The 21,413-nt window shown below is 45.4% G+C and overlaps 8 protein-coding genes across 8 annotated transcripts; all 8 read left to right on the top strand.

Moving 5' to 3' along the window:
- Nucleotides 1–1,072: 1,072 nt before the first annotated feature.
- Nucleotides 1,073–3,219, top strand: EDB91DRAFT_1082103 (uncharacterized protein; the record flags this gene model as incomplete). The annotated part of the gene is made up of 11 exons (XM_041315453.1): nt 1,073–1,104; nt 1,168–1,215; nt 1,283–1,319; nt 1,540–1,593; nt 1,747–1,834; nt 1,990–2,071; nt 2,175–2,218; nt 2,434–2,535; nt 2,633–2,665; nt 2,852–3,126; nt 3,178–3,219. 11 exons carry the CDS (start codon nt 1,073–1,075, stop codon nt 3,217–3,219), a joined length of 837 nt encoding a protein of 278 aa, XP_041177087.1.
- Nucleotides 3,220–4,786: 1,567 nt separating this feature from the next.
- Nucleotides 4,787–5,566, top strand: EDB91DRAFT_1282907 (P-loop containing nucleoside triphosphate hydrolase protein; the record flags this gene model as incomplete). The annotated part of the gene is made up of 2 exons (XM_041324756.1): nt 4,787–5,167; nt 5,244–5,566. Exons 1-2 carry the CDS (start codon nt 4,816–4,818, stop codon nt 5,564–5,566), a joined length of 675 nt encoding a protein of 224 aa, XP_041177086.1. The 5' UTR covers nt 4,787–4,815.
- Nucleotides 5,567–5,808: 242 nt separating this feature from the next.
- On the top strand, nt 5,809–6,888 carry EDB91DRAFT_1248450 (P-loop containing nucleoside triphosphate hydrolase protein; the record flags this gene model as incomplete). Its single annotated transcript, XM_041322938.1, has 4 exons — nt 5,809–6,078; nt 6,161–6,232; nt 6,285–6,381; nt 6,443–6,888. The coding sequence occupies 4 exons, from the start codon at nt 5,809–5,811 to the stop codon at nt 6,886–6,888; spliced, it is 885 nt and encodes a 294-aa protein (XP_041177085.1).
- A 2,434-nt stretch (nt 6,889–9,322) lies between these two features.
- Nucleotides 9,323–9,985, top strand: EDB91DRAFT_1053382 (uncharacterized protein; the record flags this gene model as incomplete). Its single annotated transcript, XM_041313746.1, has 3 exons — nt 9,323–9,465; nt 9,512–9,743; nt 9,782–9,985. The coding sequence occupies 3 exons, from the start codon at nt 9,323–9,325 to the stop codon at nt 9,983–9,985; spliced, it is 579 nt and encodes a 192-aa protein (XP_041177084.1).
- Nucleotides 9,986–11,756: 1,771 nt separating this feature from the next.
- On the top strand, nt 11,757–12,578 carry EDB91DRAFT_1237349 (uncharacterized protein; the record flags this gene model as incomplete). Its single annotated transcript, XM_041321577.1, has 4 exons — nt 11,757–11,840; nt 11,861–11,912; nt 11,993–12,185; nt 12,236–12,578. 4 exons carry the CDS (start codon nt 11,757–11,759, stop codon nt 12,576–12,578), a joined length of 672 nt encoding a protein of 223 aa, XP_041177083.1.
- Nucleotides 12,579–12,818: 240 nt separating this feature from the next.
- Nucleotides 12,819–13,088, top strand: EDB91DRAFT_1026749 (uncharacterized protein; the record flags this gene model as incomplete). Its single annotated transcript, XM_041312648.1, has 1 exon — nt 12,819–13,088. A coding segment is annotated over one exon (270 nt), but the record flags the coding sequence as incomplete, so codon positions are not given.
- Nucleotides 13,089–13,920: 832 nt separating this feature from the next.
- EDB91DRAFT_1082100 (uncharacterized protein) lies at nt 13,921–17,350 on the top strand (the record flags this gene model as incomplete). The annotated part of the gene is made up of 17 exons (XM_041315452.1): nt 13,921–13,923; nt 13,985–14,149; nt 14,245–14,286; nt 14,344–14,602; nt 14,713–14,883; nt 14,944–15,160; nt 15,411–15,757; nt 15,815–15,945; nt 15,988–16,011; nt 16,059–16,158; nt 16,194–16,217; nt 16,296–16,306; nt 16,371–16,432; nt 16,533–16,591; nt 16,671–16,811; nt 17,081–17,272; nt 17,337–17,350. 17 exons carry the CDS (start codon nt 13,921–13,923, stop codon nt 17,348–17,350), a joined length of 1,962 nt encoding a protein of 653 aa, XP_041177081.1.
- A 2,646-nt stretch (nt 17,351–19,996) lies between these two features.
- On the top strand, nt 19,997–21,198 carry EDB91DRAFT_1082099 (uncharacterized protein; the record flags this gene model as incomplete). The annotated part of the gene is made up of 7 exons (XM_041315451.1): nt 19,997–20,122; nt 20,222–20,287; nt 20,371–20,441; nt 20,531–20,639; nt 20,691–20,842; nt 20,936–21,068; nt 21,121–21,198. 7 exons carry the CDS (start codon nt 19,997–19,999, stop codon nt 21,196–21,198), a joined length of 735 nt encoding a protein of 244 aa, XP_041177080.1.
- Nucleotides 21,199–21,413: the final 215 nt, after the last annotated feature.

The following is a 21,413-nucleotide window of genomic DNA, read 5'->3' as shown; positions in this document are numbered from 1 at the left end:
TGCACACAGAACTTAGGTTTTAGTTTAGGGGACTGTAACAAGTACAAATTCTGAGGGATAGAAAGTGGACACATTCCTAGCAATTTCAATCAAAGGTTTCAAAGTTTTGTTTTGCTTGAGTGCTACTGTAGGGCTATGCTGTCTCAACAATGATGAACTTGATGATAATGATGATGTGTTTGTACTGACATGTGATATTGTCCTTTCCTATTCACTGTGGTCCTTTCCCACTCATGTCGGTCCTTCCCATATGTCCCTATGGCCATTTCCCATCCCCCATGGTCCTTCCCATATGTCCCTATGGCCATTTCCCATCCCCTGTGGTCCTTCCCATATGTCCCTATGGCCATTTCCCATCCACTGTGGTCTGTCCCACATGTTTATATGGTCCTTTCTTATTCACTATGGTCATTTCCCATTTACTGTGGTCTTCCCTATGATCCTTTCTTATTTGCTGTGGTCCTTCCCATATGCCCCTATGGCCATTTCCCATCCACCGTGGTCCTTCCCACATGTTTATATGGTCCTTTCCCACTCACTGTGGTCCCTCCCTACAATCCTTTCTTATTTACCTTGGGTCTTCCCATATCTCTATATGGTCTTTCCCATCCACTGTGGTCCTTCCCATATCTCCCTATAGTCATTTACCATTCACCATGGTCCCTCCCACATGTCTCTGTGGTCCTTCCTCTGGTGACTCTCTTAATGGTTTCAATGTATATTCTATGTGCTTGTGTTTGACGCTCGATACATCACAAGCATGTTGGCTTTCCCCGGTGACTCTCTTAATGATTTCAACATATATTTTATGTGCTTGTGTTTGACACTCAATACCTCACAAGCATGTTGGCTTTCCCTGGTGACTCTCTTAATGGTTTCAATGTATATTTTATGTCCTTGTGTTTTTCAAGTCTCATTTCAAAGTTCAACTGTCATGCCAGTGCGAGCTGCAGACTACAACCTGATATCAAGACTGATTTAGCCAAAGTTTGTCAAGCTTTACTAAGCTCTGTGAGTTCTGTGAAATCCACCTTAAAAATCATTATTGTCAAGTATCGTAGTTCTTTAGAGCATGTATAATAACCAGAAAACATCAAGAATCATGTATGTGGTGAAGAAAATTGTGTTGGCTAGTGTTGAGGACTAGACACTGTTGCCATAATATAGAAACCAGGTCTGTGAACCCTTTATTACCACCAAGAAGTGCTGCCTGAGGTGGGTGAGAGGACAAAAAAAAACCACAATTTTCAATTTTTTGGTCCAAAATTTTGGGTCATAATAGGACCCCTGACACCCCTACACCATGGGAAATCCCCAATGTATGTGTGGTCTAAATACATTTCATTTTGGACCCTATACACTTGGGGAAAGACCACACAAACATGGGCAGACCACCTGAAAAGTACCCCCTAGGTGAAAACCTCTATAGGTATAATACAACCTAAGAGGTACCTGAAATGGGGTGACCAAAGTGACTACTACGACATCCCAGCATGACATGTAGTAGCACATGCATTGGCGTTCACGAACTGCTTCCAGGTAGCGAATAATGCAGTGGAAAGAGCTCGCACTAAGTTTTCCTATATGCCTCGAGTATGCCTCCATCACCTAGAAATGTAGCACATATCATGAGAGCTATAATATATGTATGAAAATTAGGACTTACCTTCTGCTCAACACTTTTTGATGTACCCTGGTCACAGTTGAGGTTGTCTAACAATCCATCAAAAATATGTTCCTCTTCAGACGAGCTGGAGTAATGGGGATGGGAAGCATCGCTGTGTTGGTTCTCAGGAGAAGGATTTGGAGTCAGCGATCCAGCCTCAACAGAGGTGTAAGCGATATGGCATATGCCGCTGGAATGGTTGGAATTAGGTGTGCACGGAAATTCTGCATCTGGGGTAGTGCTGGTCGCTGTCATTTTTATATTTGAGTCTATCTGATGACCAATAATGTATCATGAATCATCACTACCTGATCCTGTCACAGATACAGACAAGAGACTCGGAGAGCTTGGCAGAGAGCTTGAATGGCAGCTGGATGTACTAGGACTCCCAACAAAGGAGGAATGGTGAGGGTGTCAAGGAGGTGTAGATGGTGCCTTAGTAAGGTATGAAACTTCAGTTTGAAGTTCATCAATGCAGGACACTGGGTTTAACATTACTGTCCTGAAGGCATGAAGGAGGTACTATTTTCACGGTGGGTAACTTCATGATTGGTAAATAGGCCATCGGAGTTTGAAAGGAACCATCGCCGAAGATTCTCCCTGAACCAATAGTACTCTCACATTGTAAAAGCTGTTAACTCATGGAGCCTGCAAGCCAGGAATGAATATTCCTGTGTGACGAGGCATCCAGAAGAAGGCATGACTTTGGAGAACCCTGTTGAAACCCAGCCCATATCATCACTAGTAACATATGCTTCGTAACTTAGCACCCTGGCACATACCTAAACTGGTAACTGTATCATGCTCGGAGAAAGTAAACTTAGGAACCCAGCACATACCAAAACTGGTAACTACATCCCTCGGAGAAAGTAAACTTATAATCATTTGAAATCTAGCACATACCATAATTGGTACAGTACTGTATCTTCTGTGACCATGTCATTAACATATGCATGCATGCATCAGCTATTTGGTATGACATGCATGCTCTGCCATACCGTATGTAGTTGGTTACCAGCAGTTACAAACAACTATAAGAACTCATCAGTCAGGACCAGGCTTAAACTAAACTGTTGGATCACAACCAGCTTCAACATAGCAGCTATGTTTGAATATGCTCATGATCAAGTGTCTGATTTTCTTCATCTGAAACCACTGGCAGTGGTGATGACATACCCATAACAGACCCTTTCACAACCCACGAGTCACCGGCAGCTACCCTGTCATCTCCCACTGGAAGTCCTGACTTGAATACTCAGGCTGATGCTCCAAGTCAACCCTCCATGGTACTTGACCCCACTAGTAGTACTGATGTGTTGTGGCATAAACCACCATCTGCATCAGCAACTGTCATGATTCCTACTAACCTGGGGGAGATCTCTCCCAGTCTCACACCTGACTTGGACTCTAATATTGTGGAGGTACTAGCTGTGCTCGTGCAGCTTCGAAAGTATCAAGAAGTAAGCTATCACTGAAACACTTTGCTTGGAACATGCTCACTTATGTTTTAGTTGTGTTCGGACAAGATATTGAAAAATCAAAGGCCTGTCTGAGCATTAAAAACAGTGGGTGTCTGCATCTGCATTCTTGATTTCATTGTACTGATCTTGAAGTTAGAAACCTGAAGTTGGCCCCAGAGGCTATCACATCATATGAGCTCAAGCTTCTTGTACTGCTACTGCTACTCATCAGACTTGCAAGAGGACGATCAACAGTCGCGATGATGTCAACACTGACAATGAGAACATTGCAATATCTCTGAGTCATACTCCAACCATCAAGTGCATCTGCCAGGAGAAATCAGGCACTGAGTGGCAGTCTGTCCTTGATATTATTGAGTATGGCGAAGAACAACAAAGGAAAGGCACAGTCGTGCCAGTAATGGAGGAAAAGTCATGGTAGTGTAAATTACTACAAGACTCGAATTCACCTACTAGTCACTATATGAGTCACTATAGACAAACGAAAATAGTACATGAAACCTCTGATTCACAACTTTAACGGTACAACTAGTATGAGGGGTTCAGCTGGACAAAATGAGACACACAAATTTGTGTTGCAAACTAAGAATCTAATTTTCGAGCCATAAAATCTACTGCTTTACGCCAACTTCAATGTTCACACACTGTTAAGGTCATGCTCAAGGAGGAGGTTGCTCAAAGGGCTTCAGCTTCAGCTCATGCACTGCGCACCTTACCTGAGTATGTGCCCTTAATTCCCGGTGGGCAGAGGGGAAGTCCAGGGAGTTCTGGAGGACAATACATCGGTGGAGTTCAGGGGAACTCCAGAAGACTATGTGGGGACAGAGTAAGGCTACTACAGAAGTCCAGAGTAGAAACAGAACAGAGGTTAGACTACCCTAAGGTAGAGCCAGAGGATTAGTCCTAAGGTTTAACCCCTAAGACTCAGAGGTGGACAAAAGATGAGACTCAAGTCTGGAGATTGCAGGAATGAGCAGAACTAAGATGATATTTGAACTAAGGAGTTCTGGAGTATTACAGGGGTTTATATACTGTAGGTATCATGTAAGTAAATCAGTGAGCAAAGGTAAGTGCTATGTATGAAGCATGTGGAAAGTCTATTACTAAGTGTAATGGATCAAAGCAGTGAAGTCGGAAATGAAGTAAGAATGGATGAATCAGTAAGCATAGCGGAATAGGACATAACCAGTAACCAGAGCAATAGCTAATCTAAAAGGAGTTAGGGGTGAGTGCGGAGATGAAGGCGGAGCACCGGGTGGAATAGCAGGACAGAGGACCAGAATTTAATGAAGTAGATCCGGAATTCCGGATCTGGAGGTACGGGATATGACACACACGCCAATTGATTATTGAATTGTTGTCAGACATCTAATTTTCCAAGCAATACACATTAGTATGATGGCCCAGAGGAGACAATAATAAATTGAATCATTTTGTATAAAAAATCTACATGATAACCCAAAAGTCATGGTATGTTCAAAAATCTCGGAATGATCACCAAAAGTCATCCACGTGGTACCTTCAGTAGAGTCCTACTCTATTGTTCTGACTCCTCATGCCCTCATTGTTGTCGATGATGCATTGATGATGAGCTACGTGGTGTTGTGCGAGTCAGGTCACGCATCACACAGTCCTGGTGGGTGCGTGGTGTACTTGTACTGTCCTTGTATGGTATTTACTAGTTGTGGTTTGACTGCTTTTGACCCATCAGCCCCTTGCATCACTTGCCCATTGACTCCAAACCCACCTCAGTCTGCACCAGTCTTCCCTGGAAGCCTTTGCGAGAACATAGCCCTCGGCACCATAGGCAAAGGCAAACATATAGAGGACATTAGTAGAGGCGAAGTAGAAGAAGCATGCAGAGTTGTGATGCTCGAGTCTTGGGTGCTAGGTTTAGATCAAAGCTACGAGACACTATTGAGTGGCACTGATGCAGAAGGCATCCAGTTGAGCGGTGGACAATGCCAGATATTTGCAATCGTGCGGGCGCAGATATGTGACCCTGATGTCTTGATTCTTGGTAAGTTCCCGTCTCCCTCTCATATTCTTACCCTAATCTTGTGATCTCTTATCCTAATCTTGTAATCTCGTTTCAGATGGAGCAACATCAGCCTTAGACCCCCCAACTCGCGCACTTATCATGGCCACTATTTGCCGATGGCGCCAAAACTGCACCACCATCATCATCACGCACAACATTGCCTCAATTGAAGAACAAGACTTTGTCTACATCATGTGGGAAGGCTCTGTCATCAAGCAAGGGTTCCAATTGGACCTCCTGCAAGCAGATGGTGAGTTTGCTTGGATGCTTCATACTGGGGGGCTTGACATTGAAGATGAGCTTCCTGGATACAATGCAGTTGCAGAGATCCTCGCAGTGGAGAATGATGAGGAGGATGAGCTCCCAGTTCATGAATGACACATGAGCATGGCGCCCACGCTGGGTGGTATGTGCCCTGTTACTGCGACACTTGGAAACTGGATGCTCAATGTCGTCGCGGAACTTACAAAGATGAGTGTACCTCCACTGCCTATTCCTACTGATCAGGCTCATCATCTGCCTCCTAAGTGGAGCGATGACACCCATATTCTCATTCCTCCTTTCGCCACTCATCATCCTAGTCTCCACAGGCGGCTCAGATGCAAGCATGGTCAACAGCTATGGCAGACTCATACTCCGCATCACAGCCCTTGACTGGGCTTCTCCTCGGTTCCAAATTCTTCGTTATGGAAATCAGCGCCATGCACTGGGTCACTCGTTTCTGCAACATCGCTTTCAGCCGTGTTCTCAGCCAGGACAAGAGCTGGTTTGACCATCCTGAGAACGGTGCAGCCAAGCTTACCCAAGTCATCATGAAAGATGGGGATGATGCGTGTATGCTGATCGCTGTGGTGTTGGGCCAGATCGTTGCTGTTGGCGCGATGATGACTGTTAGACTTGTCTGGGCTATGGCTTGGGGGTGGCAGTTGACTGCTTGTTGGGCCTGTTTTTGTTGGAGTTATGGGTCTGCAGACGGGTTTGATGGCCAAGTGTGAGGTGCGCAATAAGAGGGCTCGTGAGGAGGTTGCAAGGGTGTACTACAAAGTGAGTTTTATCTTTGCTATTGTTATGAGTGACATTCTGATTTGTTCTCCAGTCGATTCTCAAGGTCCGTGGTATTCATGCTATGCCTCTTGAACCTGTTCTTCAGGACTCAATTCAAGAAGGCCACTTCGCAGTGTCTTTCCACTGGTGTATGTGGTGCATTCATCGAGGGGTGTTCTTATGGTGTAGCCAGTGCTCTCATCTACTTAGCCGAAGCACTTCTCTTCTACATCAGCGCTGTCCTCATCACCCAGGGCACATACACATACCTCCAAATGTGCCAAGTCCTCAACCTCAGTTGTGTTCACCGTCTCCATCAGCTCAACACCCTCATCGGGGAGAACGCATCTCTAGTCTCAGGTGGTCAAGCCCAGCGCCTCCAAATTGTTCATGCACTCACATGCCCAGCCAAGGTTCTCATTCTAGATGAATGTACCTCAGCGCCGGATGGTGCAAACCAGATAGCTATATTGGAGATGATATGTGCTGCCAAGGTTGGGAAGACTACTATCATGGTGATGCATAAGGCACCTGTGATGAAGATATGCGATCGGGTGCTTGTTGTTGAAGATGGGCAGGTTCAAGCACTTCCAGTCCCGGGCCAGCAGTTCAGCCATCAGAGAACTGGTGGACAGATTAGCGATATATTTCATTGAATGTGTCTTATTACACATGGGATTAATCGATTACTACCAGGTTGTTCCGCCTCAATCCAATGTGATTTGTGGCCTCATTGCAATACTATGCAAAATGGTGAGCTGCCCCCTATCTGTGAGGCAGCAAGAATGATCTTATTTGAAGGTCAGTTAAAAGAGGTTATTAAATCATACCAGTGCTGAAAGCCAAATTAGGGATCTGTAATATAGCGCCCATGCCTCATGGCTCCGGCAATGCGGTTTTTGGTAGACAATTTTATTAAACTTATTTACTAGATCTGAGGGTTCTCCAGATTGGCGCAATTATAAAACTTATTAGTATCTAAGGACTGATCTAACACCCAACACCATGCTGCTGCTGTGACTATGAATTTGGGTGAGTCTGGCAATCGTTTTGATGCACCAATGGCCCAGGCTGAGAGTTCGAATCCCAGCGGCGGTTCTGACGATTGGCCACAGCATCTACTCCCATCCTTTTCCAATTACCATGATCAAAGTTATACTGCCAGTTCTCGTGCTGACAACCAGCCGTCGTCATCTTTTTATAATTACCCCCTGTTTGCAAATAACAACTTCGTCACTACTAGTATGCAACCTGTGGCAGAAGGCCATCACCCTTCCATCACTGTCAGGTCTGGCGACGGATTGCCAGTGCCATTTTCCTCCCACCTATCTCTTTTTTCCAACTCATTCCATCTGTACAACGCTCACAGCGGCCCATCTGAAAACATCAATACACCTTATATCGACTCTACAGCCTCGTATGATCCATCCTTTGCTTCCTGCTTCAACAACTTGGACGACCATCAGCCACATGATATCATGGTGTGCATTGACAGCATGTCTACTTTACCTCCCAGAGCAGATGACATCCCATCTCTAGGAGAACCAGTACCTTTTGATGAGCCATTTCGTCTCGATGAGATACTACATCTCAGAGAGCTAGAGCCTCTCAAACCTCTGTTACCCGTCGGCAAACCTTCCCCTCTTCCGACCCATCCGAAGTCCGGTAGGTCACAAGCTCGCCCCTCAAAATCATCAGAACTGCAATTCCATCCATATGCTGGTGTGTTTCAGTCAAAGCTGAGGTGTTTTGCTGCAATCACCAAGGTGGGGCTGATCGTTGCTTGTTGGTCAAATAGTCAATTACTAACTAACTCCTAGGATACTCTGGATACTCGGGCTGAGCCTTCACAGTCTACACTACAGCCCATTGGACCCTCGGTATATGACAACGATAATGAAACTCACCGAAGAATATTCAAGGATGCGCAAGAAACCCTCATTAAGGACATGGTGAATATCACTCCCTTCTTGTCCGAGTGGGAAAAAAAACAAGGTGTTCAGCAGATGCTAATCAATGCTGCATCCCACTGTGGTAGGTAGTACTCCCTTCAAAGACAATAGCTGACATTTGCAAAAGATTCTGGGATGAAATGGGCAGAAAAAAAACCCAGACATTCTATAAATCATTGAACCAACTGCTGTCTACTCACATCATGGCGACCTCTAAGAAGGTTGCACGTGTACTGGTCCAGCGGGGGTGCGGTCTACGTCCCTCCATTTGGTCACATATCTCCAAACGCAAGCACCGGATCCAGACGGCATGAAACCTCATTGCTTCATTCCCCCCAAAATTTATTTTCGGGGAGGACAAACATGGCAGGTTGTGGGTGTTCAAAAGCTATGTTGTCTTAGACGTCATTTGTTACATCATCACAGAACTGGACACCTGGGCTTCCCAATAAGTAAGCCTTAATATAGTTGTTGATTACGTGCTGTACTTACTAATGTTTGGCTTGTTTGCTGTAAAACTCAACACCGGCATTAAGTCCTGTCCCAGATCACCTGGAACCTTCAGCTATTTGTGTATGCTACCTATGTAAGTAGCTCAGCACTGTCCGCCGCCTATACTGCCCGGATTCGTCATCCCGACACACCTGCCAATACACCTAACTTTCCAAACTGGGGGAGGTAACACTCCCACGCCCCTTGCTCTTGCCCACCACCACCAACCAACAACCACCAACAACCACCAACAACATCCACCCTCACCATACAGACACCGTCCTCGTCTTTCTAGGACTATTTGCAATGTCAGCACCAGCTTTTCTCTCCTTGGATCGTCTTCTCAGCCCCATATCACCTTCTGGATGCCACCCACTGTGCTGGTGGCACCAACTACTGCCCATGATGCACCCATCTGTGAAGAGGATCACAGGGCTGTCGAAAGCGGCTGCCGAGCATTCCTTTTGACACTCTGTCCAGAGTATTGGTGTACTCAAGGCTGGGCAACAAAATCAACGAAAGGAGGAAGTCAGTGTGAAACATCAAGCGTGTATACAAGGTACACTAATCATTTTCTCAGCATTACTTAAATGTCCTTCCTGTTGTTGCAGAGATGTTGTCTGAGGAGCGCGAGGCTGTCAAGACGATGCTCATCGATCATGATGTCAATATCAATTTGGTACCATACATAGCACCTCCTGGTGAGGAAGGAGCAGACCTTAGCTATGAAGGTGGTGAGTATGAGGCCTTTGAGGGAATAGCTCAGCAAGTGGCTGACATTTCTGGCTGGTAAGTTTTTTTTTCATGCACTTGTAGTTTTTCTAACATATACTAGCCGCTATGTGGATCCGCGCACCCACAAGGACCGCATTGACATCCAGAATGCAAATTGGACCATTCAAATGGAATGTCTCGTCAAAGCTTACTTGGACTATTGTACTTGGGATCATGGTGATGGCATGCCCAGCGCTCCAAATGAGGATGAACCCATACACAATCATTTGGACACACTAACTCTTCAGAATATTGAACTTGTGGATATATTCAGTGATTTCTTTTTTTTTCTTGTTGGATTTGTATTAACCAACAATATTCAGGTTGAAAGCGCGCCTCTGTGCAGCCTCAACCCTTCCACAACTTTCCGAATGAAAGTCTTATCTACCACGGCTACCTAGGCTGCTCCCCACTTCACCCAACTGTCGCTGTTTCCCTGCGCACACTTGCTGTTTATCGACAATCTCATAGGACCTGCCCCCGATTTAGCATACAAGGGCAGTGCAAGAATTTGTGTCACCTTCACAATGTATGATTTTTGCTACATCAATATTACATTAATTACATGCTGTTTCTTAGATTCCATACCGTCCTTATTTCAACACGCAGTTTTCCGACGCATATGATGTTTACCTCAAGATCCTGCATCACGTAGACTGCATCATCAAAGCAGCGCTTAAGTACAACACACCTAATTGGCGACTCCTTAACTCCTGTCCCTGCTGCTTTTACAAGCCAGAGGGTGAACATCCCCTAGCTTTTGAATGGCTCGCAACTATTGATGGAAACAACAGGTTGAAAAGATGGTTGTTGTTAGGTACCATGCCAGCTCAGGAGGCAGAGGGGTCGGGGCTTGGCTTCAGCTCTTGTGCTGCGCCCTTAGCTGAGTATGTGCCCCGAATTTGGAGCGGGTCCAACATTGTCCGACGATAGGACGAGTGGACCGCTTCGGTCCGCTTTGAGGGTCGGGAAGTAAGAGCTACTAGTGGCGAGCTGACTAGGAGCGGAGCAGAGAAGGTGGGGAGTGATGTGGAGGGTGGATAGGAGCAGGGGGAAGGTTTGGTAGGAGCGGGGAAGGCAGAGGATGGGAAAAGGGACAAGGGGAATATTGATAGTGGTGGAGGAATAAGGGAAGCACTTAGAGCATGGCTCTAAGTCGGAGCGGAGGGTCGGAGGATCGGAGGATCGGAGGGTCGGAGGTGACAACAAGTTGAGACTTGTGTCCAGGGGAGGCAAGGTCCTACTGAGAATTCTCACAAGAGGTAACTGCGAGAAGACAAGTAATATTAAGACTGAGGAAAATATCTAAGTACATGATATGTTATATACTTCTATGTATGAGGCAGTGACCAGGATATAATTTGTAAGTACTTACACAGGTGAAGACATAAGTCGGAGCAGATATCAATATGTATGTGTCGGATCAGCGATCGAGCGGTAATAGGAATTACCAGTGATCCGGAAGTAAGGGTCTATGTACCAAAGGGGAAAGTATATATCTAAAAGGGGAAAGAGGTCCAGTTGAATGGAGAGGTTATGGAAGGGGACTGGTTGAGCGGTTGAGTGGAAGTGTAGGGGTGGAATGTGGATTTGTGATTGGATGGAGTGGAGGATGGATGGAGTGGGGGGGGGTCAGAAAGTGGAGCGGATATCAATATTGGAGCGGTCGGATCAGGTATATGACAGTCATCATCTATATACGGCACATCTCCACATGATGATTCACGCACCTATCGTTCTGACTACTGGCTTAGTCGAGCAGAGGTAGATAAATTCAAGAACGGCGCTCAGACACAAGTGGTAAGGTTGGCTTATGTTACAATACAAACCTGACCATTTTGACTAGAATGATGATTGGGAAGATGTTGTGCCGTCGGCATCAGCATCGGCATCATTTCATTGTGTTGACTGCTGGGGAAATGCTGGTCCCGAGCAATGTAAATGGATGTTCTCAATCTTTGACAAATCTGGAATCTTTTTGCAGCCTGTCGCCACCGCATTATTCTTTTAGCTTGTGATGTGGTGCAAAGTGGTGAACTGTATGTATCTTGTTTCAATATTGTCATCCTTGCTGACTGAATCTTAAGCGCGAAATACCCATTAGTTATTATAAATTGTCTGCTTGACGTTTATGGCAAGAATGGGGGTGTCACATATGATATCGGTTGCGCATTCTCTAAAACACTCAACAACAGTAGCCTGGGTCCAGGCGCTTGCGCACTCAATTTATGGATGATGGTTGCGGTGTTTCACGGCCATGCTCGTAACCTGAAGATGTCAGATTGACTGGCACCCATTCTACATAGATGGTACCGGCCACACAGAGGGTGAAGGCTGTGAACATGTCTTTTCTTCATCAAATGAGCTTGCTCGTAGCACTTGCCATGCTAGTCCATTTCACCAACATCAGGCCATCGAGCAGCACTTCTCCTTTTGGGACGAGGACAAGTATTCAGCCCTTAGTAAGTTTATTTTTGATACCGTCATTCAGAGCTGAATCTAGATTAATGTATAGGTACATTTTTATGCAATCATTACTGAGAGGCTCTAACGGCTGTTCAAACTCTTACTGCTGAACTTACCGCCCTCAAAGGCGTGCTTAACCTTTCAGATACAGATTTCCTTCATTTTCATGAGCAGGAGCCCTCATACCTGGATGGGCTGAAAGAGCTGCCACTCAAGGATCAAGTCAGCATTTGGTATATTCAAGCTCTCGATGAGGTTGCTGAGCGACAGTAAGTCATTAACCAAATTTGTACTGATTTGATGCCTCAATAATTAACAGAGTAGAATGGAACTTAGCGCGCAAGGCAGCTAATTGGTCGCTGGTCAATATTCATGTCGGTAGCTTTGCGGACATGCATGTCGCCCTGAATCAAGCTCGGGTGCGTGTTTACAGATCATATTCCAGGCTCCAAAATGCGGAAGCAATGGCTTCGCATTGGGAAGTTCAACTGGGCATTGACAAACGGTGGGAGATCGGAAGTGATCAATATAATCATTTCTGCCAAGAAACCTCACTTTTGAACTATCACATGGCACTTGATAATCTAGAATGGCTTGTCGTTATGCGTTTGTTTGAGCTCTCAAAGCTCTCACTTTCAGGGACAGGTAAGTTTGTCATTTAGTAATGGGCGCATTAGCACTTAATGTTTTCTGAACTAGGCTACAAACTATGCCAACAGATCAGCAAAGCTCTACAATGTCATTCGGAGGTGATTCATAATGCGCTCAGCCAATACAACACTCAGGCTGTTGCTCTGATCCCTCCATGACCACAGCTAACTTGGAAAGACATTGTGGAATACAGCTTCCTTGGTGAGTTCGATCTTTTGCGTCAATCACGTTCTGACATCTGCACTTTGGATTGGACTAAACCTGCTCACCACAAAGCTATGGTGAAGTACTTCAAGATTCAACGTGCTCGTGAAGAGATTGAGCAATTGAATGTCGAGATTTGTTGGTTGCGCACCGCTATCCACGATGAAGAACTTATGGTAAACGCTACCATCAATGTTCTTCTCGCATTGAATCAACCTGTTGGACTTGAGCTGCAACGCCAATGGCAAACACGCGCTGCCATCAACGCAGTGCATCTTTTTAGACTGGATCAAATTGCATCGCAACCGAACTTTTCCAGGACAAGAGGAATTGATGTGCAGCTCAACAGTATTCCAACTTATGAGTCCACTAGCCATGGTACGTCTCCACCACTCTTAATCATTTCAACTAGTATTTATACCCCCAAATGTGCAGACATACCGGCTGTTATCCGTGCAAGCATTGACCTGGCAGAGTCAGAGACAGCTGCCTTAGATATCTTAGCGTCTGAACAGGGTGATGGACATATTTTCGAGCATGAGGAAGAAGCACAGACTGTAGAAGATTTTGCTCATTTTTTGGCCTCTGTCACAGACTGAATGCTACCACTACTTTGAACACGTTCTGATTTGCGCTTTGTACCAGTAGTTTGTCTATAGTGTTTTCTATAATAATAGTAGCCTGACTCTTATTCTATGATAAACGGTATGAATCGAGAGAAACGGTTGATTTGCATGGCAAGAATACAGTTTGTAGTTGAATAGGGGAGATAGAGATATGCAGGTTGGTTTGCGCAACAGGAATACAGTCTGTAGTTGAATGGAAGACATAGGACGTGATGGTTTGGATGTTCGTGGTCTAGGAGCTTAGACATAACAAACTCGTTTCGACATTCAATTATATTGGGCTCTCTACTACTGGTCACCTGGATCTATCTGACTTGTCCTTGATAATTGTATATACTCGTTCTTTCAGTGTTCAATCACCCTTCTGCACATCATATACTACTACTATTCACGTAGATGTTCTGATTTGCGCTTGATAACTGCCAGTGCCAGTGGTTCTCTTATCATGTTCATAATCGGTTGCCTGTGATGCCTCATTTTCGTTACCTTAACCATCCTTCCATCTCAACTCAACTCCTTAACCATGGTTCGTTCTGTCCGTTCCCCATCTCCCATCCCTGCAAAACAAAACAATCAATTGCAAACAGCATCCATTGAAGAGGCCATTTCTCCCGGGCAAGTGCTGCTTCAACCTCGATTCTCACTGTCTAGCTTGGCGGCAATACACTCAAGCTCGTTTTCGTGAGGGTTCAGTAATGCAGAGCGACAAGCAGCAGCCCGTGCAATACTCAGACACAATGCTCACATTGATGGTACTCACTTCCATACTTGAAAACCTGGCGGCCTTCATCCGTCGCACATTGCTTTCAACTCGTACACTTCATCAGATGAACCAACCATCACGCAGGAAGCATTTGCTGATGCAGCACTGCAAGATGTGTTTGATGCAGTCAGTTCTTCTTTTCATTATAATCTCTCTTGGTAGACTAATATAAATTGTTGATAGCTTGCAATGCAAGACCAACTTGATGGCGGGATTTCCATCCTCATGCGCTGCGCTGGTTCTGAAGCCCTAGAATCACACTCTCCAGAACAGTATACCATTGATCTTTACATCACGCCACGTGAATATCGTGAAGTGCTAGAACACATTGGGGGAGATGTATCAGCTTTGGTGCAGGCTGTTGGCAAGGAGTTTGTAATTCCCCATCTGCAGCGTTTTTCACAATGTTGCCGTATTGAAGGCATTATCCCTCCTCAGCACTGTAAGTCTTTCTTATCTAGATGCAGCCATGTCATTTAGATGCTTGTTTTTTAGATGCTGTAAGCCAGGTGAATTTCTCTGGACTGATATTTTTACCTGGGCCAACTGTAGCTACTGGTGCATGGATCCAGTGTTCCCCTCGTCCTACAAAGCAGTTTGCACAGGATTTTGAAGTCAGTGACAAGTCGGTCTCAGCTGCTGTCCAGATGGGACAAGCCCTGGCAAAAAAGGGTGTCTCCAACACAATGTCTGTTAGTGCTTCACCTCGCAAGGACAACATTCGTCAGTGCTGCCCTGCTGATGTGTTCCTCCTGAATACTGGGCCCCCTTTGCTTAGCATAGGTCCTCATACTGATGCCATGCTTGATCGGTTTGGTCTGGATGACAAGGTGCTTCTAAAGCTACATGAGCTCATCAGCTCCATTTGTAGCAGCCACTGGGAAGTTGCTCTTCGATCTCCAAAATGGGATCTGACTTATGAGCAGGCCGCGAACCTGAGTAAAGCGCTCCATTCAGATCTTGACAGTAGCCAATTAATGTTTGTAGGTGCTAAGGTATGGTGTGTTGTTTAAAATTTTTCAAAAGCTAATTATTTGATCATTGTTTAGCCACTGTCTTCAGCCCCTCATGCAAATTTTTATTTTTCTTGGCATTTAAGTTTGCATGTGTGCACTATACTTGTTTTATATCTTTTTCTGGTCTTTGGACTGAATTGTCCGACTTTTCCAAGTTACTAGTGTTCTATCAATATATCTCTTGTGTGCTATGTGAAATATCATGCTGGCCACATATAAACTCTTTGCTAACAGGTACAATATTCAAGTCAACAGCTCCCTGTCTCCCTCACAATACAGATGCGCAAGCGTGTCTAGGCACAACCTACCCATCGCCCCAGAGTCACTCTCAGTAAGGAGGCTCGTGCTGCCCTTACAATTCCGACGTCATGACAATTCCCGTCACTTCAAGTTGGCCCTTCAGGATTCATGGAATGGTCTTGATGAGACGGTGAAGACAATTGCATCCTCCCATCACAAAAGCTTCCATCACGTCCAGAATGACTTGTGCATAGGACGTGGGATGATGAGGTTCAAGCATTCCAAGTTGAGTGCTTGGAATGCCTTCTGCTGGAAGAAATATCAAGAGAACAAAGCAAACAGTACGTACATTTTGAATCACACCAAAAGAAGTTTACTGACTGTGTGATGGTGTTAAGGTGTGATGGGCAAGGACATCTTGCGTGAAATTGTCAAGGATCACCATGAAGAGTATCAGGACCTCACCAAAGCGGAGAAGTCTCAGCTTCTGCTCAAGTATGGTGAATACAAGGAGACAAAAACCTCAGGCGTCTGAATTTTGACCAAGTCGAAGATTATTGATGTCACCCAGACACTGAAGGCTATCGAGAGCAAGGTGAGTCCTTGATGTGTCTTATTTTTTCTTGCTGACATAGTATATAGTTGAACAACTTGAAGAGTCATACTGGCACTGAGGCAATGCTCTACGCAACACCTGGGTCTACTGACCTTCCTCTCTGTGGTATTGCCTTCGCTACTGAAGGTGTAGAGGAATTTATGGAGGGATTTGCTGTCCAGGGATTGCTGTCCAGGGAATGAAAGGTTAGCTTCGTCTCGCCCAAAAACAAGTCTGCCAACTGGAAATTTGTGTCTATCTACTATAATGAAAATTTTCATCAGACTGGACTGGGGTAGGCATCCGAGCGTGATGGCTGTCTTTGACCTAATAATAAGAAGGATATCCGAGTCATATAGATCAAAGTCACCATACCTTGCATGCACGTCGAAGAGGAATGCTTGACGGCCACTTTCTACAGGTCTGTGATCCTCCTCACAAATGGGCACATAATGGCCCAATGGGCAGTAGATACTCTGGACAGAGTGTCAAAAGGAATGCTTGACGGCTGCTTTCGACAGGCCTGTGATCCTCTTTGCAAACGGGCGCATCATGGGCAGTAGTTGGCGCCACCAGCACAGTGGGTGGCATCCAGAAGGTGATATGGGGCTGAGAAGACGATCCAAGGAGAGAAAAGCTGGTGCTGACATTGCAAATAGTCCTAGAAAGACGAGGACGGTGTCTGTATGGTGAGGGTGGATGTTGTTGGTGGTTGTTGGTGGTTGTTGGTGGTGGTGGGCAAGAGCAAGGGGCATGGGAGTGTTACCTCCCCCAGTTTGGAAAGTTAGGCGTATTGGCAGGTGTGTCGGGATGACGAATCCGGGCAGTATAGGCGGCGGACAGTGCTGAGCTACTTACATAGGTAGCATACACAAATAGCTGAAGGTTCCAGGTGATCTGAGACAGGACTTAATGCTGGTGTTGAGTTTTACAGCAAACAAGCCAAACATTAGTAAGTACAGCACGTAATCAACAACTATATTAAGGCTTACTTATTGGGAAGCCCAGGTGGAACTGGACTACCTCCCATATGTAACAGATCCAACTCTCAAGAGCTTGTTTTGTACAGCGTCTGCAGCTGTGAAGTGCGCCCTGCAGGAGTGTTTGACAGGGCAGGAATTCAAGTTTGGTGTCACAGATTTCAAACCTGTGTATGACTCGTTCAGTGATTACATAGATACGCAGATTGTCCTGTACCAAGAGCTGTTGGCTCGGTGGAAGGAGTACACTCTACGCATCTTGGCTACATTGAGAGACATATGTAAGTGATCAGCCTAGTCATGATGTTATTGTAAACTACTTTCCACATTTACAATGTACATTAGCATTACTTGGATAGTTACTATGGTCAGATCAGCAATCTTATTTCTCAATAATCTCCCCTAGTCAGACCATATGCATGTAAAAGGAGCCATCCAAGTTTACTTGTCGGGTACGTTCCCATCATGATATAACATGGGGCATCGTCAAGAACTCAGCGAATGGACTCAGACAGATTCCTGCATTACTGATGAGCACTGCATCTGCCAATCAACAAAAGAGCCTGAAGCATGTAAGGCCTTGTGAAGCTTACATGAGCGTGCGTGCTGTGATTTAGCTTTAAGACATGCGCAACTTGTACACAAGGTCTTACATTGCGACATATATATGAATATATGCTTCAGGCAGCATATATTTACATATACGGTTCAGGCTCTTTTGTTGATCAGTGGGACCAGCATCAGTTAAAATATTTCTTGCTTTACCAGTCCTACCGATTCGTGCAAACACTTTGATGGCAACTCGGAAGTCTCCAAATCTGCAATATTGCTGACTGATTGTGAGTCATCACATATATCTCCTCTTTCAAAGACTGAAGAAGCTCTGCTTTGGTTTCCTGGTCTCCAAATTAAACCAATTGCACCATGTTTAGGCTATTTGACCACGCATACTTGGCCAATGTCATCGCAGTGTTGTGACTAATAGGTGGTACCAACTCAACCAGTCAGACTGTAATGAATGTTACCAACTGCATCTAAATTTCGATTATCAAACCCTAAGTCACCTTATCCGATAAGATTAGATTAAATAGATCCCTGATAAGATAAGATGGATAACCGATTAACGATCACTATCTTCACTTCACATCTATACTACATCGATGTCATCCATCTATATCTGTAACCCTAGACATCCGACACTCATCACATCCTTAGAAGTCCTACGATTAGGCAATGGGTTACATCATAAGCATCTACACGCCTCTATGATCGAACCATAACCAAGAGTCCTTTATGAGTCATCTCTCGAAGAGTCATCATCCTTTCACATCACAGACCTTCACTTCCCACACATGACATGTTAAGAGTTACCTCTGTCATTCACCGAACCCCTTACATTGGAACCTGTTGCACAGTCACAACTAAACCCTGAACCCCTATCACAGAAGCACCACTCATAGAGAAGCATGCTCATTACTGAAGACCCTGGAGAACCCCTAGATCCGATTGTACCCGATACATCTCCAGATCCTATCTCTTATCGAGATCCTTAATCACCGCTCGAGACTTCTTGTCACAGAACTCTCTCACCCTTCTTAATCTCCGTCCACCCTGAAGAGAAGCAGTACCCTGAGAACCCTGCTTAATCACCGATACCCCTATGAACCCTTTTCCCTTTCTTGTAGTTGATTGGTTGATAGTAAGCCCTATACCCTAGGTGCAATGTTATGACCATATATAGATATATCACAACCTTTCATACTCAGATATCTCCGACCCAAGTATAGTATATAGTCTAGGTAGTAGTCAGTAGTACTCCTTAGACTTAACCTCTTCGTTCTTACGTCATCGTAGGCCTAGACGTTCCCTCTCAATCTATCCTTGCTTTATCCCTTCTCAGACGAGTCCTGTGGTGTGATCCGATCTCCAGACACCTACTAGTTAGGTTAAGGGACGTTGGTCATAACACAGACGCACAGCTAGACGCTATGTCTCCTCCCACTGCTCATCACTGCACCACCTCACTCTTTCTTTTGCCATCATCCTACACCAGATCGAAACGCTCATACCAGCGCGCTGCTCACCATCATCCAAATGTCCTTACAAGACCCACATCGCTGACAACCGCGATGAAGCAAAGAATGAACATGTCCACCTAACAGTTGGACCAGATCCAGGTTTACAGTGATGGCTCAGGTTCAGATGGAAAATTTGGGGCTGCCGCTATCCTCTTTTGAGCAGGAGCTCAGCTGAGAACTCTGAGATACCATTTGGGAACTGACAAAGAACACACAGTGTACTGAAGCAGAAACGGTAGGTCTCACCCTTGCAGCCAAACTAATCTCAACAGAATGCCAACCACTAGGAACACAGTTGACTGGTCACAGCGGCATATGCATATGATCATACTAAAGCAGGCCCGGCCCGTCACCTGCTAGCCCTAGCCTTATGATTCTCCCTGCAGAGAAAGCTTGTGTTCCAGTGACACCTGTACTACTGCAACCACTGCACGTCTAATCTCACAGGACTAGATTCAGCTCGGAGTTCGCCCATTTTTGCTAGACCTGGCTTTCCAGTTTATCTGACTGATTTTCCCATTTGGGTGCAGCTAAAGAAGTATGTCGTATGGTGGGCGATATACTCCCAAGGACGGCTTCAGGGAAGGTGCCTTGCATGGAGACAACAGATACTGAATTCTTTCTGTGGTACACCATTTAGTAGACCTGCAGCTAACATAACGCACCAGGAGCTAGTTCTATCCCCCGTCGTGGAGAATGCCCTTCTGTGCACCCACTAACTGCAACTCCTGTGCAACCACTGCATATCCAATCCAGTCTTGCAGACTATACCAGGCCTATTTTCTATTTTCAGAAGTACCGGCTATCCCTAACCTTGACATTTTCCCAGATAGGCATTTGTTCAAGTTACTCAATCTCTTATGGTAATCCCGGCAGAGACATGCTTTTTTTAGGAAAATAGTGCTAGTGCCGACGAGCATATAAGATATGACCTGGCTGATTATGTTCCTCATCTCACCCCTTCTCTTCCTCCATTGGCTGCTTCACTCTGTCTTCTCTGCATCATCTCATCTCCCTGGCTCTATGTCACTCGTCGAGGGCAGCATGTCGCACGTCGAGGACCAGCAGGATGCAGGCAGCCCATCGCACCCCAAGGACTGACAGGATGAGGGCAGTCTTCAATGGCAGTCCAAAGCCACAACTTCTGTGCAGGCTCAGCAGAAAAGGAGAATTGCTCAACTTGAGGAGCAGCTCAAGACTCTTGTGGCAGGGCGGGCAGTAAAAGAAAAGTATAAACCCCTTTGCTTGCATTGAGCTTTTCTCACCACCTATCAGGAAAACAAACTACTATATGTCTCAAGAATGAGCACTCAGACTGCATTGTCGCTCTGTTTGACAATGTTGAGGACCTCATTGCCGAAAATGACAGAAGGTGTGACTGAAGAGCAATAGGATGAGGATGCTACTCTGGAGTAAGTTTTTCGCTTTTGGATCACACATGATACCAACCAGCTTATGTAGACAAGATCGAATGCAAATAGGGTACGTCGCCCTTACGCAAACCTTACCTTGGTTTCATAAGAAGGGCTGCGAGTTGGATTATGACGAGTATTCGCACATGATAAAAATGGTACACTTTACCAACATCAATGACACTTGTTTCTGTCTGAGTCTTTATTAGCTTCAGCAGGGCGCTGACGGTGCTCGAGGAGACGATACCTCCAAGCTCAAGACTCTCATTTCTGAATGGATCAATCGTGAATTCAAGCCTGATCCCCCGGTCGACCCTGAGGATAAACATTCTCATGGATTCACCAACAATGCATGCAGCAGGTTGCTCTGCCCAGCTGAGATTGATTGGAACAACCTGGCATAAGTCGCGCAGCCTGATTCAGCAGAGAAACGCTCATTGTTCACCTGTGTAAGGGCAGGCATTCGAGATCGTTCAGAGGGCTATGTTGTTACAGACCTCTCTTTTCCAGCCTACTTGTATGACAAGTATGCCGCCAATCTGGATGATCTAGAGGAGGGCTTATTTAAGGGCAAAATCCTTCTTCAGGTTTGTTGCACTGGACTCATGGCCTGACAGCAAGCTCACTTGTTCTTGTTAGGCTTACAAAGCTGTATTCATGTCGCCCTCATCAGCAAAGGACGTTGAAGGCGATGGTGATGGTGCAGACATCATCTGAAACAATAGACGTGCTAAGAAGTCTTCCTCCGGAATCAAAGTCAAGAAACACGTAGCGCAAATCATCAAGATGAGAAAAGTCACACCTCGTCAAATCACATACGTCGCATGTCAAGTAAGTCATACCTTTAGTTGGAGTGGTGATAAATGATGACCACTTCACGGCAGGTGTGATTCGCAATTTCTTCTGTTATGTCTTGGAGGTCCGTTGATGGG

This window comes from Suillus paluster, assembly GCF_016628075.1.
Source record: "Suillus paluster strain FC165 chromosome Unknown EDB91scaffold_26, whole genome shotgun sequence".
Taxonomy (NCBI): domain Eukaryota; kingdom Fungi; phylum Basidiomycota; class Agaricomycetes; order Boletales; family Suillaceae; genus Suillus; species Suillus paluster.
This window is presented reverse-complemented; position numbering and strand designations above follow the sequence as displayed.